Consider the following 19177-nt stretch of genomic DNA (forward strand, 5'->3'; position numbering starts at 1 on the left):
TTTGAAACTCATCTTAAATTGGTCAATGGAAGGTTATTTGTGATAAATTGTGTTTGATTTGAATATCATATATTATAAAGTAGTAAGAACATCCTTCAATCCAATTTCAAGGCACATTGAACTTGAAAAGGGAAAAAAGAAGGGAATTATACCTATCTAACAAATAATTAAAACTAGATGGGAACTTTAATTGTCCAACTAGGAATGGGAATGAGATGATAAACTGGGTAGAGGTCGTAGATCCACAAGTTCATTCATTCATTTGAATAATTAAATTGAATAATTAAACGGAACCACCAATGTGGTCTATACGACAGGTTAGGTGTAAATAAATACGCTCAAGTGCTACGATCACGTGAAGGCTGTGCAAAGTATCGCAAGTCACCTACGAGTCGTAACGACCTAATGTGGTTTGTACGACAGACTGTCACCTGCCTTGGATCCAAGGTGAGTATGTGGTGCGGGAGGTGAACGATCACATAAAGGCTAGACCCTGTCCTCGGGAGAAGCACTAACATTGGGGTGCAGGATATAATTCACTAAAAACAACTCATCAAAATCATACACACTACTATCACAACCATCACAATCATCACTATATACTTACCTGAAGCTTACCTGAGTGTCCACAGCGTCGAGCGGTAATATGCACAGCTATATTAAAGCATACTCTAATATGTAATGCATATGACATGGCATTTAAAACGTAAAAACCATTTAAACAATTCTTGGGAAACATAAGGTATATATATGTATATATGTATATATATATATATATATATATATATATATATATAAAACCAAAAGCCCACTCACTGGTATGTAGTCAGGTCGTAAACCCCAAGTCTTGCCTGGCTGCGCTTGTCCTCTGGAAACGTCTCACCTATATGTGAAACACTTATTTTAACGTTTTAAGCACATAGCCATTACTTTGTAATAACTTCTCATATGTTGCTCAATTGGGGTGTTTGAATATACCATCATGGCCTACTCAACACCATGAACATCTCCATATTTTTTGAATAATTTTCCGACTTCCCACGCACCCTCACGCGTCGACCAAGGCACATTCCTAGCACGCTGACGGTAACCCTAACACCGTTAGGGAATATTCCGTTAAATATACCTAACGCCGTTAAGAATATTCCATCAAAGTTTACGGAATATGCTCTGTCTTCTCCGGTGGTTCGTCGGGATCAATCGCCGGCCGCCGCTGCACTAGCCGGTTTCTGGAAAAACTTTGAATCTCAATATCTCCGTTGTTTCAACACCAAATTTCATGAATTGTATATCAAATTGAAGCCCTGAACTAGAAAAACATGATCTCACCCATTTGGGGTCCTAAATTCGATGGAAAATGACCGAAAAAATCCTTGAAAAAAACCGGCTACTCTTGCCAACCCACTACCGAGCTTATTTCAACGTCCAAACTTAACCAAAAGTAGTCTAAACCACTAGAGGAGTTGTAATAATACATTTCTAAGCCTCAATAGCAAGTAAAACCTCGACAATCACGTCGGGGAAACAAGGTACCCCACCGGAGCTTCTAAGTTCTCAGGTTCTCGTGAACTATTCTTCGTCCCAGAGGTGTCACTCGACTCGTGGAGCCACAAAGAAGATGATAGTGACCTCCAATCACTCGATATGTGAGTGATTGATGGTGTTTGAAGGTTGGAGAACTCAGTTGTACGGACAAAAAGGAAATTTCGAGAGAAAGAGGAGAGAGAGGAAGGTTGCATGTGTGAGTATGTGTGGCTCACGGGATTGGGCAATTTTAAATTGCCTCAAATCTTATTGGGCTGCAAGCTTAGGCTAACCATTTGGTCTAAAAACAACCCTACAATTTTAATTGGACCCAAGAAAGTAGGAAGTGAAATAATTGGTCCATTTTCTTAGCCCACTTATACATTCACATCACAACGTTTCGAGGACAAACTCGTCATTTCCACGCTATCAAGAATAAAATATATTATAATTCGGGATGGGTCGTCATAGTGGGGTCCGTCTCAAGTTACTTAAGTATTTAACGGAAAAATTAACAGAAAACATGAGGTATGAGATTGTGGTTCGATCCATAATCAAAGTAATTTTGTGTAATTTATTTTTATAAATATTATATGAGGTGGGAGTTTTAGGTTAATAGTTTGGTGGGAAATATGTGGGGCCTTAAAAGAGAAAAGAATAGGATAATATATTCAAAAGTTAAGTGAAAAAAAAAAAGGGATTGTTATTAGCACTTCAAAAATCTCATTCTACACTCAAAACTTTCTATATTTAGAAAGAAAAATATACTTGTGAGGAGTGTAGAATGAGATTTTTGGAATGCTAATAACACTTCCCAAAAAAAAATTGAATAATGAAAACATAAAGTCATCTAAAGAAGCAAGAGTAAAACAGCCAAATTATTATCTTCTTCACGAGTTCGTGCCGTCGGCTCTGCATCTAAAAAGTTTTCAGATTCTAGCGAAGTCCTTCACATGGCCTTGTCCAGTCCCACCCAACCCGCCTTTCCCCCCTAGTCCCGCCTAGTCGTGCCTAACCCCACCCAAGCGCCTGCTGAATAAGCTATTCCGATTTCACAACCGATTCGGGATTAATCGCAGCGGCTGCCCACTGTCTAACGCTTAGGCGGCCGCCTAGCCATCTTTTAGAACACTACTTAATATTACGATTTAAGTGGTATTATTTATCTTTACTTGTAAGTAAAGAGATTTTAGATTCTTATTAAAAGAGAATTTGAACCACATTATTATAGCTAATCCATTATGATTTTTCGTCTACCCATCACTTTAATGTAGATAATATAATTTTCTAAAAAAAACAATTAAAATATCTAAAATATCGCATACTTCCAAGTACCATAAAATTTTCAAACAATCGGTAATGGTAAAAAAAAATAAAAATAAAAAAAACAGAGAAGCTATAAATTAGAAATTGTTAAACAATTAGTAAGCGATATTGAGAGGGGGGCTGAAAGTGAAAGGACAAATATTTTCCGAAAAAAAGTGGAAGACTGACTCTGATTTCCAATACTAGTTCCAAAGTGTAAGGAAAAACTATTTTCTAAAAAAAAAAATTGGAAGACTGACTCTGGTTTCCAATACTAGTTCAAAAGTGCAGGGACAACTTTTTTCTACAAAACAAAAAAAAAAATGGAAGAATAACTGAGAAATTTCCAAAAAGCTTCTCTGTTGGGACGTTGTTATCTTTCTTTACCTTTTCTCTCCTCACCAAAGTGATTGGATGCAAGACTTCTGACTTCTCTGCAAGTTCCCAGCTTTCTAATCAGAAAACATATTCATGTCTCTGTTTTATTTTATTTTATTTATTTATTTTGAAGAGGAAAATAATTATGTCACCCACTATGAAACTTCAATCTAGGTTTTCTCACACGAGCAGAAAAGGGGTAATCCAACACATAAGGCCATCTGGGCATTTGCACAATATTAGCCCAAAAATTCAACAAATTAGCTTCCAACTAAAAATCGTTTTGCAAATGGGCATATTTTGGGGGCTCAAAGCAGCACCAGATGGGCTAAAAAGTGTCAGAGCCCAGGTACTGTATCACACCCCGACCCAAGATGATAATGTTTTTTACTCTCAAGCTAATCACATCACAATTATAGAAGTAGAAACTTCTATAATCAAGATGTGATAAAATTAAATAAATAAAATAAAAATGAAATCAGAGCATTCATTGAAAATTAAAATTCTGAAGCGAAAGCTTAGTGATACTAATAATTTACATAAGGATTTACAACTCAAAAGGTATACAACAAAGGTTCCTCATTCTTTTGGCTAGAACCTAACTATTACAGATGAACAGTCTAACAATAACTTTTAGTTTCCAACTGTTGCATCAAGACCTTAGGTTTGCGGCTCAATACCTATAAGAACTATAAAGGGGTGAGGGAGACCACATCACAAAAGGGACATAACCTCATCATGAATAATTGATCAAACTAAACTAAGTGACACATAATCATAGATTTCAAGCATAAGAAATTAGCAACAATGGTTCCATGATGAATGCATGAATGTTCCCTAATTCCCACCTCTATTGTCATTAATCCATACTCCAAAAACAGAGGTCTCACACGTCCTATATCGGGCTTTGGACTCGAGTATCTTGTTACATGAATTATCACCCATGATACACATTCGTTCACTTTCCATTGTTCTTTCAAATCAAAATGTTCTTCTCTCAGTCACCAAAGTCCCTCACATAATGATCGTCTTTACCGTCGATCATTTGTGCTTACCGAAAACCCTGGTCCTTATGAGAGTTGAATGAAGTTTTCCAATACATTGTACCACTCCAAATTCATCACGACACAAGCCCATGTAACTCCCACAACCCATGCCTCTCATCATTGCAATGCATGAAATAAATTCCGTTTCATATATGCATGCCATAATTATTTGATCTATAAGAATAATGTCAACATATAACTCCATATAATCTCAAGCATATTATCCAAGAAGAGTAATTGGCCGCACCAATCATTCTAATTAGCAATTCTTACATACTAACAAGAACAAGTTACAGTTCACATAGCTTAATAAGACCAAACATTCAATCATTATAGAGGCTCCAGAGAACCCCCTACCTTGATTTCAGCTATAGCGTAGTTCCAGTTTACTTTCGTACATCCCTATTACTAAGTATAAACCGTTGCGAGCATTCAAGAGTCAGGATTCAGGTATGTAGGACAATAATTTTCCAAACATCAGGATATATTCAAAATCCAATCAGTTTTATGCTCATAGTGCACGGTCTGACTAGCTAAACTATATGAGTTGATGTAAACATGCTAAAACGAAATCAGAAAAACAGAAGAGAGGTGACGAAAACTCTCTGTTCCTACCTGATTTTCTAAAGATGTGGTGATCGGATTGACTTTAAATTTGTATATGTTATCGTACTCGAACAGACGAACAAGATTCGTGAAGAACACTTTTCGATTTGAGTTACATAAGATGGATATATTGAATCATCAAGAGCAGAATAAATAGAATAGACATGTTCTCAGTTTCATCAAGAGCAGGATTCATGTCCCCTTCCTTGTACAGAACCTAAATAGGATTGACATGTTCTCAGCACGATTCCCTAACATGATGCAAATGATGTCCTCAGAAAATGAACCTTAAGATTAGGACTGACAAGGGCAGCCCCCATGGCGTTGCGAGTTTCCAAGGCGGCCACTTTCAGCATTAGGCAAGATGACCAGATTGTTGATCAGGACCTGTAGCTCATTCTCATAAACAGCAAGGCGTGTGCAGAAATGCTAGTTTATTTAAAGACACTGAATATTCAATCAAGTACATCTAACAAGAATTCAAATATGTCGCTGTCTCTACAAGTCAATGGGGAAAGCTCCTGTGGTTCGAATATGGTCAAGAGTCCTCCATAGACCATGCCTCAGCACTGCTTGATTACCTGTCCTGAATCCTCGCCCGGAAATTGTTGTATCTGTCTCAATTGAATGTTTAAAAAATTCACCAAGCTTCTTCTCTTCATTAGACATTGTCGAACTAGACCCAGAAGACGTCTCAGAGTCCAGCCACATATGGGCCAACACTCGGCTGATACCAAATTCAACCTCTGGGCTCAGATTCCGATATTAAACCCTAGCCATGCGTGCATCATCATTTCAGCCAGAATTGACCCTGAAAGCAACCTAGGAAGGCCATACAGCATCTGAATTGATGTTATTCTACTGTGTCCTTTCAGCATCCTTAGAATACTAGTAACGATAGGTTCTGGCCAAGGGGAGAAAACTGCTCTAGTCTCTGACAGATCGTGATGACTGAGCCTTTCTACCTCGGTGTCCTTGTTTAGTGTTCGTCTCCAGACCAAGAGTACTTGGATTTGCTGCTCAAATTTCATATCTAAATCTTCAAAGAAGGCTTGTACTTGAAGAAAAAGGGAACTGCACTTGTGATCATCCATAATTTCGGAGTCATTACACTCTGAGCATTGCTTCCGACCATCAGGAAGTAAAAAATATTTGGTCGCCCATGGCTCCATTCTTTCACAGCTACAACACCTAGGAGTTCCATCGCGCTCATGAGAGGGGCAGTGTTTTTGTAGCCAGAAAGGATGTTGCCTATACTCAATATGACCGTGTGATTTTCTAATAGGGATAAAAGTCTTGCAAACATCACAGTTTGGATGGTGCTGCGCCTTATAGCAGGATATGTGGTAAGGGCTGTGACTGTCATCTCTAGGAGCAGAAAACTCAAGATTGGAAGATTACAAGTGATGCAAACAAAACATTCAGGATGCCAAAAAGCTCCAATGCATCCTAAATACCGCCCACGAATATTCCTGTTGCAGCCAGCACATACCCTGAATCCATCGTTATTGCCACATGGTGGACAAGAATCCAAGTTCAAGCTTAGCTCCTCTAACAGACGTTCATCCCTTGTTGTAACGATGATTCTGCTACCCAGACCAAACCAGTTTTTATTTCCAGCCACTCTTGCTAGTTGGCCTAACTGATCCATACCATCAAGAACGAGAAGAACCTTTTTATTATTAAAATATTTCTTTGTCATTACGGTACCAGCATAATTGTCCTCAACTTGTGTATTGGTTTTCAAAACAGAGGAAAGAAGCTGATTTTGCAGATGAAGGAGACTGTATGTTGCAGAAACCGTTCCAACATCAGCAAGAAAACAACTGACTTCAAAATAATGGGAAAATTCGTCATAAAATTGTCTAGCAGTGAGCGTCTTACCTATGCCGGCATTCCCACATATGCCTATAAAACGAACATCATTTGCTTCTAGATCCAAAAGCAAATGTAATTTTTTCAGTCTAAAATCAATTCCCACCATCTTCTTTGCAGAACCTAACAATTTGAAAGTGGGATGCACTTTTTTTGAATTTTGAATGTCTATATTTTGTATATGTGTGTAACTTACAAGGAAAGCTCATATAAATGAGCGGAAGAAAGGAAAGCAAAACATAAAGAAAGAAAAAGCAAAGCATGAAACATGGAAGCAGAAAACATGGAAGGAAACATGGAAAAGTAAAAAGCAAAGCATGAAACATGGAAGCAGAAAACATGGAAGGAAACATGGAAAAGTAAAGTTTCTTCCAATACTCCCTCTCAAGCTGGATCAAAGGGATTAATTGATCCAAGCTTGAACAAAAGACGTTGAAAATCAGCAGAGGGTAATCCTTTTGTGAAAATATCCGCAAGTTGATCATGACTGTGCGTGTAGTGAGTGTCGATCACCTTGGACTGAACTTGATTTCTGACGCAGTGACAATCAACTTCAATATGTTTAGTTCACTCATGGAATACAGGATTCGATGTAATTAACTAGGTTGCCTCCCACAAACGTACAAAACCCAGTGGTAGACTTGCAATCGAGAAAATTGCCTGCCCAGTCAACATCGGTATAGCCTGAGATCTGAGTGTGACTATTGTTGCGCATAAGAATTCCTCTACCAATGGAACCCTTAAGATAACGTAGCACACAATGAACAATCTTCAAATGATCCATGCTTGGAGAGTGCATAAACTGGCTAACAATGCTGACAGCATATGATATATCAGGACGTGTGATAGTCAGATAAATGAGTTTGCCAACCATTCTTTGATAGTAACTTAAATTGGAAACTGGATCACCGTGAGTTTTTAGCTTCAAGTTGCTATCCAAGGGGGTACGAGCAGGCTTGCAATCTGTCATTTTTGCTTCGTGAAGAAGATCCATGACATACTTGCGTTGGTTGAGGAAGAAACCCTTGTGAGAGTGTGCCATCTCGATGCCCAGAAAGTATTTGAGAGTGCCAAGATCCTTGATAGCAAACTTGTTGTTGAGATACTGTTTAAGAGCATTAATCTCTGACATATTATCACCTGTCACAATTAGATCATCAACATAAATGAGCACAACTAGTTTACCCACTAAGCTGGAACGAACAAATAGGGAAGAATCCGCAATACTTCGACAAAAACCAACTCTTTCCAGAACATGACTGAGCTTGGCATACCATGCACGTGGACTTTGCTTGAGACCATAAATGGATTTATGGAGTTTGCACACCATTTCTGGATTGTTTGATTAAGGATGACCTGGGGGTAGCTTCATGTAAACCTCTTCTTCAAGTTCACCATGCAGGAAAGCATTTTTAACATCCATTTGAAAGAGAGGCCATGCATTGTTAATTACAACCGACAACAATACTCTAACAATGTTCATTTTTGCCACCGGAGCAAATGTCTCTTTATAATCGACGCCATACGTTTGTGTAAAACCTCGAGCAACCAAGCGAGCCTTATTCCTTTCGATTATGCCATCTGAATGAAACTTAGTTTTGTACACCCAACGACTCCCCACTGCCTTCTTTCCTTTTGGAAGTTTCACTATAGTCCATGTGTTATTTTCATGAAGGGCTTGAAGCTCCTCTGCCATAGCATTTCTCCACTCACTGTAAAGATTGGCTTCTTGAAAACTTTGAGGTTCTCGAGCTTCATTAATGGCACTTAGGAATGTAGCAAAAGAAGATGAAACTTTGCTATAATCAATAACATCAGTCACGGGATACCTGGCAGTGTAGGTCACATAATCATGCAACTTAGATGGAAGTTTCCTCTCTCGTGCAGGATTGCGACGAATTGTAGGAGATTGAACTACAGGTATTTGAACAACATCATGGTTGGAAGGATCACCGGAGGGTGCAGTGTGAATCTCTGATGACGAAGGGTTTTCATCTTCAAGATGTTCCACCGAGTGAAGGTTAACATCATCCGGCACATGATCACTAGGAGTGCATGTTGCATCTTCTCTGTTTGGATATGGAAAAGGAAATAAGTCCATCAAATGCTCCCCCTGTCTAGAGTAATCCAGTGATTGTGAGAAGTAAGGAACATGTTCTTCAAATTTAACATCCCTTGAAACAACCATTTTTCTAGTTGTTGAATTATAGCACTTGTAACCTTTTTGGGTAGATGAATAACCTAGAAAGACACATTTGGCAGCCCTTGGGTCTAGCTTGTCACGATTTTGAGTTTGAATGTGAACAAAGCATGTACACCCAAAGACTCTCAAATGGGAAAAGTTGATCTTTCTATTTTTCAAGACCTCATAAGGTGATTTAAAATTCAACACGTTACTAGGCAATCTATTGATGAGATATGCCGCAGTAAGGACTCCTTGAGACCAAAACTTCTTAGGCACATTCATGTGAAACATAAGAGCTCTAGTCTTCTCAAGCAGATCTCTATTCTTCCTCTCGGCCACCCCATTTTGTTGAGGTGTTCCAACACAGCTTGTTTGGTGTAATATACCATGCGTGCTCAAGTAGTGTGACATGTTATGAGACATATATTCTGTGCCGTTATATGATTGTAAAATATGAATTTTTGAAGCAAATTGGGTGGCCACAAGTCTATGAAAATCTTGAAAAACTTCCATCACTTCACTTTTAAATTTCAAAAGATACAACCAAGTAATCCTTGTGAAATCATCCACAAAAGTTACAAAATATTTGTATCCATCAAAACATCGGAATGCACAATTTCAAAAGGGTTACTAGGCCTAGACAAAGAGGAAGTAAATGGTAATCTAGTAAACTTAGAAAAATGACAAACATCACAAGGACTTGTAACTTTGCACATATTTGGGAACAAGGTGGATAGAACTTTTTCAGAAGGATGTGCTAGACGTTGGTGCCAAAGTTGTTGTTCTTGAGCTAAGCTTGAAGTGACTTGAAAAACCTTGGGAACTTGAATATGCTTGGAAAGATAGTAGAGACCATTTAAGAAAAATCCTTCACCAATCGTCTTCTTGGTGACTACATCCTGAAAGATCACATTTTTGGGAGAGAAAATGGCAAGACAATTTAATGAGTTTGTGATCTTGCTAACAGATAAAAGTTGAAAAGGGAATGAGGGAACATAAAGAGCCTCAGACTCGACATCACTTAAGATCAAATGTATTTTTCCTTTTCCCACAACCATAGCATTTTTTCCATTGGCAACTGACACTTGGGATGGAATAGAAAATTTTTCAAATTTATGCAAGTTTGTAGACTTGTTAGTCATATGATCAGTGGCTCCAGAATCTATAATCCAATAATCATGCACATTACCAATGCTGAGAGCAGTTGAGAAGGAGTGTAAGATACCTGGGATGTCCCTTTGTACCACGCCTTCATTTCCAACCAGGAAGCCAGCAAACTGTCCTAGTAGTGCAGTTTGATTGTTGTCACACTGATTTAGTGGTCCTTCACTATCTCCAAGACCTTGTTTCTTGTGAAGAAACATAGCAAACTCGTTGATCAGTGCAGCTGGATTAGTGGTGAACTTCAGTGCTCCATCAGAAGAAGTTGTGGCAACATGATTTGCCTTGTAAGAAGGGTTGTACGAGCCTTTCGAGACATCTTTGTTATCCCTAGGAAACTTTGGTTTTAACTCTGGATGAAGAATCCAGCATCGGTCTCTTGAGTGCCCACCAGCATCACAATGGCTACATTTTAAGCCAGTTTTCTTTCCTTTGTAGCCTCTCTCCTCACCAAGTTTTTGGTTAGAGAAGTAAGCCCTAGCTTCTGGTATATTTGCCTTCATGTCCAAGGTCATGACTTTCCTTCGAACCTCTTCTCTTTGAATTGTGGCACACACACTTGAAAAAGAAGGAAGGTCGGGATTCATGAGGATATGGCTTCGAAGATCTTCGAATTCAGGGCTCAGGCTTGCTAGGAGTTGGAATATTTTGTCTTCCTCGGCTCTTTTAGTTAGCACAGCAGCGTCGATGGTATGTGGTCGATACACATTCAGCTCGTTCCACATAGTGGTCAGCTTTCCAAGATGTTGCACAAATGGCTTCCCTTCCTGTTGCAAACCAGCAATGTCCTTCTTTAACTGAAACACTCTAGCCGCATTGTTCTGATTTCCATACATTTCCTTGAGATTTTTCCAAAGAGTCATGGAGGATTCAGCATAGGTAAAAATTTCTGCAATCTTACGATCCATGGAATTGAGTAGCCACGACATGACCAACTGGTCTTTGCATAGCCAAGCATCATACTCCAATGAGGTAGTCTCAGGCATTGGAATAGCACCATTAACATAACCAAGCTTTGATCGTCCTCCCAGAGCAAGAGAAACTGCTCTCTCCCATGGAAGATAGTTAAACTCATTTAGCAAGACAGAACTAAGACGTTGATTTGGGTTGATATCAATATCTGAGTGTGGTGATGGTGGAGTAGCATGAAAGCCGTCTCCTTCCAAATTTACTAAGCTTTCTTCAGCCATGATTGAAGGACAAGAAGCTCACAAATCTCTCAAGAGAACACCACAGAGACAGGTCGGTTAGGGTCACTGCTCTGATACCATATTGAATTTTGAATGTCTATATTTTGTATATGTGTGTAACTTACAAGGAAAACTCATATAAATGAGTGGAAGAAAGGAAAGCAAAACATAAAAGAAAGAAAAAGCAAAGCATGAAACATGGAAGCAGAAAACATGGAAGGAAACATGGAAAAGTAAAGTTTATTCCAATAACTTTGTTACACACTATTTTGACAATCTGGTTGATAAGCTCAGTCTCATAACTGCGACACAGAAAATGAAGTAATCGTCAAACACTCGCTTTTTTATATAATATGAATATCATAAATAATTGAAGCACAACAAATTTCCATTCGTTTATTCGTACCTATAGTCATCTGACTTCATCCCTGCTATAACGCTCACTTTCTGTAAAGCACGTCTCCATTCTTGCACCCTTCTCATGTCCTCGCTAATTCTTTCATGCTCGTCAAAGGCCGCTTCGAAAGTTCCTTTTTGCTCTCGAACAAGGGAGGGCTCTACACCATAGAATATTGGAATGATTGCATTCCTTACTTCCATGCATTTAAGTATATGTAAAAGTTCATTCAAGCACCAAGTAGAAGAAGCATAGTTTGGTGACAGAACAATGATGGCAAACTGTGATTCTTCGACAGCAGTCGAGAGAGTTGAAGAAATATTGGTGCCTCTTTCAATTCCCGAATTGTCCCTGAAAGTCCTAATTGCTTGGCGGACCAGAGTGTGTACAAATGATCTGTGAAAGTCTTGCGGGTGTCTTTACCCCTAAAACTCAAGAAAACATCATACTTCCATCGAGGAGGTGCAGGATCAGATACGTAGGCTCGTTCCTTGCTCAAATCCATTGAAAAATGGTTGTTGAAATCTGCTCCAAGTTAACAACCAATTAAGAAAGCTCAGCGGAATAGTAATAATATAAACTAGAGTTTTAATATGTTCTTACTTAAAAACAGAGGGGGCGTTGAAAGGGAGAAAAGGTGTAATTGCAGAAGGCCCTACGTATTAAAAAGAATTGCTTTTAATAGCATTTTAAATCTCATTGTGCATTTTTCATAAGTGTAAATTTTTTTAAATATAAAAAAATTAGAATGCATAATTAGATATTTGAATTACCGATAACAATCAACCTATAAACAATTTATTTTTTCAATTTATTATATAATAATGTTATACATTCAAGTGAAACTTTAAAATTAGAGTTTTTGAAACTTTTTTTCTTGTTTGGTTGTTTAAGATTGACGTGTTTTTTATTAATTAGTAAAAGTTATAATTGTAGTTCTTTTTACTTATTATTTAATGACATATATAAATTTACAATCAATAAGTCCTAAAAGTTTGTTTTGGAAAACTATTTTATAAAAGGGTTCGTTTATAAATTTCGCATAGAACTTCCAGAATCTCAGAGACGGTTGTGCTTAAAAATACTGATCTACGCGTTTTCTTGGTTGCATTTCTTTTTCAGCTCTCTGTAATTTATTTTTTTTTTTTTTTTTCCTTCTGTTTGGTTTTGTCAACTTTTATTTCTTATTTGAATACGTTGGAAGAATTGCTCCTGGGAGTTGACGCCACACACGGTTTCTTTCAGTCCTAATCTTTTATTCATTACGTATACCTAATACCGAGAATTCCAGGAAGTGCCATTCGACTTGACAAGTCCATATTATCTTATATATTTTAGAAAACTTTAATAAAAAAGGATTTAGGCTAATTTTAAATTTATCAAAAATCACATTATAATTTTATTTAATAAAAATATCATGAATTTTAATGAAAAGAACAAAAACTAGAAGAAAACAAGTCTAAATAAAAGACTCAGGTCTCGTTTGGCAGTTCAGACTGTACTGATTATTTCTGTCGGATAGGATAACTAGCCACTGAATAGTACTGACTAAATTAGTCGGGCGTTTGGTGCAGTATCAGATTAATGATCGTATTATTTATACCGTGTTTGGTACTGAACCAGATAGGACAAGAGAACAAAAAAATTTAACAAATCTTTCTTGTTTGTTTCATACATCAAATTCAAAATATTTTCCAATAACATAAAAGAAGGTTCACAGAAAACAACTACAATCGTTACGATATATAATCCAACCACATATCCAAGTTCATAAAATATACAAATGCAAGGTGGTTTCAGTAAGAAACAGTTTGTCCAGATAGCCAAAATATATGCATGCTACAGCTTTTAACAAAATATATTGTTGTTGGTTTGAAATGTCAATTGGGGTTACTTTGTCCAAGTAACATGAGTACAAAGGCTTTTTTCATTGCACCATCCAAAAACAAGAATGTCCTCTCATTCTGTGGCTTTTCGAAAAAGATATTTAGTGCCTTGATTTGATTCTCAATAGACAAATCCATCTTTGACAATTCTGAAACAATCTCAGGTTTTGGATCCACTCCTTTCCCAAAAGCAACTTGTAAAACTTCACCCAACTTATCAACTGATTCAGAAAGCGTTTCTTTAAATGCCACAGCAAGATCATTATCATTAGCAGCTCTCTTCCTTTTTCGGGTACTTGAACTACTGGACCGTCGAGCAACAAAGGGAGAACTAGTCTCTGCCTCATCTTCATCTTCATTAATGTGCTCAGGCTCATTCATCATCTCAGTAGGAGTTGCAGCTCCTACTCCGATTGCTCGGTCTTCCCCAAAAATAACATTCAAATGTGCGATTTCTAAGTGCAAGTTGCCGATTCCACCTTCTAGCTGAATTATGATTCTTGATGAACCACATCATCAACCAAGTCACAATATTCAATACCACACGTTAACAATGAAGCATGCCACAATCTTTCTTTGATCCATGTCTAGTGAAAATATAAAATAACATTATTAGATAGTGGCAAAAAATTAAGTAACTGGAGCATGAATGCATAATAACACTGAAAATGGAAGGAAGCATGTTAATAAGTCCTACCAAAAAATGTCATAGGCAGATAATAAATCCTACAGATTGTTGCGGTGATCAGAAGGAAAAATTACAATGAAATCAGAAAGATGTCTTGACATTCATCAGTCAAGGAATCATGTTATGAATCGAATTCAAAAACACACACTCTAAGGTAATTACTTTACAAACTGTAATAAATGCCAATCAACAATTCAACAACCCTAATTCGAAAATTTTCACACACACACATAGATATATATACAAAAAGTAAAATTCACATAAAAATTTAAAAAATTTGGAACAAGATTTGTAGTTCAGGTGTGGTTAAGAGTTGTCACCGTCGTACCCAAGGTCAAGTTTCAGTACCCAAGGTCAAGTTTCTGTCTGGTTGCGTTGCGGCTGCGAGACAGCGAGTGAAACAAGAGCTGCACCAGAGACAAAGTTTTGTTTAGGTAAGTGAACCTGCACACTCCCACTCTACCCAATCATTAAAATTGTAATTAAAGTTCAACACCAACAACAAACCCTAAATTCGACCCCAATAGCAAACCCTAAAATTCAAAAATTCTAATTAAAACACAAAATTACATAATCAATTGCATAATTAGAGAGAAAATAATAACTAGATTCAATCAATTGAAAGAAAATTGCAAGAAAAATAGGAGGAGGGGGAAGAATAGAGGGAGGGGTGGAATCCTAGAAGAAGAAATCTGAAAAGACGAACTGTGATTCAAACGAAGAAGAAGAAGTTGAGAAGACGAACCTGGGATGAGAGGAAGAGAGAGCGCCTGGAGAGGAAGATTGCGTCTCTCAGCGAGCCCGACTAAGTTATACCGTGAATTTGGACGGTATTAGTAAGCGGGTAAACGCCATGTAAAAAAGGTGGGCCCGGATTATTTAATCCCGTGTCTATTTAATCTAAACGGTCACCAAACATCGTACACCGTATTATTAGTCCTATCTAGTGCCTAATACGGTGTTCCAAACAGGGCCTCACGAGCTGGAAGCAAACCGAACGTGTACAACAATTTTTTATTTCTCAGTCCATGCCCCACTTCCGTCAGCCCAAAACGTTAGAATTGTAAATTTCTACGCTATTTGCTTAATTTGTCTACTTGTATTGCAATTGCTGCAAGTGTGCTTGGAATTGTAAATTTCTTAAAGAATTAGGAAGAACTTCAAAGCCAGGAGAAAGGAACAAAAGATTAAATTGGATCATCTTTAGATTATACATCTTAGAGAACGCTTCAAAATTACAGTGTGCTTCTTCACGCTTTGGCAAGTGTAATACTATGCCTTCAATATCTTCTGTTCCCTGATGAAAAAATAAAGGAGAAATTAGTTCCATGACCAATTCCTAAATCGTTTTAGAAGAAATTATAGTGCTGTATAATTTCTTACCATATTATTCTTTAATACATGAAAAATGTCCTCACGAAGCCACAACCAACTACGTCGTCCAGACTCTTTAGACTTTCTACGAACAATTTTCCATGCCATTTCCTGTACCAAATCATGCATCTCCAGATTCTTGCCTGAAATATATAAAAGAGATTTCTCAATGAGAACATCTATCCCGATACATCCAGAAAAGTCACAGCAGTCAAGTATTTCAATTACTCTGTCCTTGTCATTCCCCTTATGGAAGCATGCCACATCAAGAAAAACATTCTTCGTCATATCATCTAGTCCGTCATAACTTACTAGAAGCACTTTAAAAGTTGTCTCTTCTGGATCTTTCTTTAGTTTATCCAATGTACTTGTCCATGCACCTTGATCTCTTCCACACAAAAAGATTCCCAAAGTTTTCAGACTTAAAGGAAGTTTAGCAGCATATTTAACAAAAGCTTTCGACAATTCCAGGTATTCGTCTTTCGGATCATTTTTAAAGGCATGCCAACTAAAGAGCTGAAGAGCTTTATCTTCACTTAATCCCATAAGCTCAAATTGTTTGATCTCAACGTCATGTGAGACCAGCAAACGTAGATCCCTAGTTGTAATGATGATTCTCCTCCCCGCACCAAACCAGCGTTTGTCTCCAAATAATAATTCCAACTGCTCTAATTGATCCACATCATCAAGAACGTGAAGAACCTTTTTACTCCATAAACAATTCTTTATCATCATGCTCCCACCATAATACCCCCAAACCTGTGTAATTTTTTCCTTCAATATCGGGGAAAGAAGTTGTTTTTGTAGATTAACAATACCATGTTTCGCCGACACCTCCCTAACATTGGCAAGAAAGGAGCAAACTTCAAATCTATGAGAAATTCTCTACAGCACGGACGTCATTGGTCTCAATGTCTAAAAGAAAATCTAGTTGCTCTATTTTGGAATCAATTTCCACAAAATTCTCTCTAGAACTCAATGTGAATGTGGGACGAACTTTGTTCCACAATTTCATTTATAAGTTCAGTTTCATATCTACACGAAAGAAAAAGAAAACTGTAAAGAACGAAACCTTTAATGCGTTGCTACTATAGGACTGATCCGTTAAATGGTCCAGGGTGTTACCTGTCCTTTGAAGCCCATCCAGCAAGATTCCCCAATTTTGTTAAAAGAGCTCTCCAATGCCGCATCTTTGCTGAATCCTCCTGAAAGTTCTCTTCATGCCTGTCAAAGGCTTCCGCGAAAGTTCCCATTTGTTTTCGGGCATGGGAGGGATCCACATTATAAGACACTCGCAAAATTCTGTTTCTTGCTTCCATGCAATAAAAAATCTTTGAAAGTTCATCCAAGCACCAGGAGGACGAAGCGTAGTTCGGAGAGAGAACCACCATGGCGAACCTCGATTCCTCAATTGCACGAAAGAGCTCCGGAGATATAGATGCGCCTCTTTTGAGTTCTGGGTCGTCCTTCAAAGTATTGATGCCGCGCCACAGCAGTTTGTCGTATCAATGGCCTATGAAATTCTTGCGGGTGTCTTCACCCCTGAAACTCAAGAAAACGTCATACTTCCATTGGGGAGGTGAAGACGAACCAGAGCCGGAGGCTCTTGGATCGGTCATCGCCATTAGCCGACCCAGGTTGCGGCAGAGATATCTGGTAATTAAAAGTTGAGCAACAACAGATATACCAAATTTTTGAAACTCGAAACTGGAAAGACAATGTAAGTTAAGATATGTGCAGCAGAAGAAGATGGTGGATGGGAAGGGAAAATGAATACCTATCTGGAGAAGGATGGATAGTGAGACCACTGGAGCAAGTAGTAGCAAGTGGGTGGCTGATGGATATGCCTTGGTAGCAAGTAGCAGTAGTCTAAAGAGTGAAAAATTTTCAAGATTACTCCAGATATTCTGAAATTGAAGATTGTGACCTGATCCGATTCAATTTCAAAAATTTTGAATGAAAATTGAAAATATTATTTCCAACCCGGCACATCAAACAATCACCATCTCTCCTTTCTCCACAACCTTGTTAAGTGAAGCCAAATAGAAGCCGGCAATTCTACCCTACAAGATCGGATGTTAGGCACCTCGAATTTGCAAGCTGGCAACATCTCAATTTCTTCTTGTTTTTTATACAAGTCACACTTCAGAGCGAGTGAACGCTCTTCACTAATTAGAACAAGCATCCCCTTGCGGAAAATTGTACTCAATTCACTAAAATTCCTTACCACTCGATCACAATGTCAAGATGGTAAACTCACAACACACACAGCTGGACAATATAGCAAGACAGAGCAATAAAACAGGAGGAAAACAGCGGAGGCAAAGGGAAGCATCTCTCTCTAAGTACAAATCTATTCAATTTCATGCCTCAAACACATTAGTAGATACTAGATAGCAGTAGATAGATCGATAACTGATATCTAGTATCTACAATGTTTCCCAACAACGAACAAAGAACGGAAAAGAGAAGAAACAGAAAAACCCAACAATTAACTATAAGCACATAAGTTAATCAAGGTTCGTAAATCCCTCGTTAAATTAAACAACGCTTTATTCAAGGACCTGTTGGTCTTATAATCCCTGAATCGGAAGGTACACTAAGCTCCTGTATTTATCCCTGGCTGAATTAAAGTATCTCCTAAAGCATCCACTCTTCTGGATTTGAGCATTCACAGTTGCTAGCTGGTTATGCGCATTCATAGTTGCGAGCTGGTTTGGAGCATTCATAACCAGCGCCAAGCCTGACACTCCTGACACAGACTTCCACCGGGATCAAGTAAAAGATATGCAGCATCTCTTGGCTGCAATTGCCACAAAGACAACACCTAAGAGTCCCAATGCACACATGAAATGGACAGTACTTTTGTTGGCCCTGTGGGTGAAGATTAAGGAGAAAATCCTTGCAAACATCACATCTTGGATGATGCTGCTCCTTGGTGATGCTTGCCTATCCTCTGAAGTCCACCGAGCGATATTACCCACTTTTGATAAAGCAGCTCTCCAGTGTTGCGCCTTTGCTAAGTCTTCTCTGAAGTTTCTTTCGTGCTTGTTGTAGAATTCACAAAAGTCCCCATTTGGTTTCGAACATTTGTAGGGATCCACATCATAAAATATTGGCAAGCTTGCATTCCTAGCTTCCATGCATTCAAGAATCTTTGAAAGTTCATCCAAGCACCAGGCGGAGGAATCATAATTCGAGGAGAGCGATGCCCAACCTTGATTTTTCTATTGCACACGAGATCTGGAGAAACATTTTTGCCTCTTTCAAGTTCTAGGTCGTCTCTGAAAGTTTTTAATCGCTCTGAGTTGCAATGTGTCATATAAATGATCTGTAAAATCCTTGCGGGTATCTTCACCTGTAAACCTCAAGAACACATCATATTTCCATGGATGAGCTGAGGAAGTAGGTGGCACAGAAGCTCTGCTCAACCCCATTGCAAAGTGATCCCGAGAAATGTGCTTCAAATACTGATCATTACCATCGAATCATTTCTAAACTGGTTCGTAGAATAAAAGGTTCAGACCAAAAATAAAAAAGAAAAAGAAAAAGCAGTGTATCA

General features: G+C 38.2%; 2 protein-coding genes and 1 pseudogene across 2 annotated transcripts; all 3 read right to left on the minus strand.

The window, feature by feature from the left end:
* Positions 1-4947: 4947 nt before the first annotated feature.
* LOC137727531 (protein DA1-related 1 pseudogene) lies at positions 4948-6882 on the minus strand (annotated as a pseudogene).
* A 2907-nt stretch (positions 6883-9789) lies between these two features.
* On the minus strand, positions 9790-11308 carry LOC148693333 (uncharacterized). The gene is made up of 2 exons (XM_088677571.1): positions 10145-11308; positions 9790-9818 (listed from the first exon to the last, which is right to left on the minus strand). The coding sequence occupies exons 1-2, from the start codon at positions 11268-11270 to the stop codon at positions 9790-9792; spliced, it is 1155 nt and encodes a 384-aa protein (XP_088533697.1). The 5' UTR covers positions 11271-11308.
* A 3972-nt stretch (positions 11309-15280) lies between these two features.
* Positions 15281-17956, minus strand: LOC137729455 (disease resistance protein RUN1-like). Its single transcript, XM_088677750.1, has 4 exons — positions 17393-17956; positions 16741-17268; positions 15625-16650; positions 15281-15538 (listed from the first exon to the last, which is right to left on the minus strand). Exons 3-4 carry the CDS (start codon positions 16348-16350, stop codon positions 15335-15337), a joined length of 930 nt encoding a protein of 309 aa, XP_088533876.1. The 5' UTR covers positions 16351-16650; positions 16741-17268; positions 17393-17956; the 3' UTR covers positions 15281-15334.
* Between the last annotated feature and the right edge of the window lie 1221 nt (positions 17957-19177).

This window comes from Pyrus communis, chromosome 10, assembly GCF_041283825.1.
Source record: "Pyrus communis isolate YQ-2024b chromosome 10, ASM4128382v1, whole genome shotgun sequence".
Lineage (NCBI taxonomy): Eukaryota > Viridiplantae > Streptophyta > Magnoliopsida > Rosales > Rosaceae > Pyrus > Pyrus communis.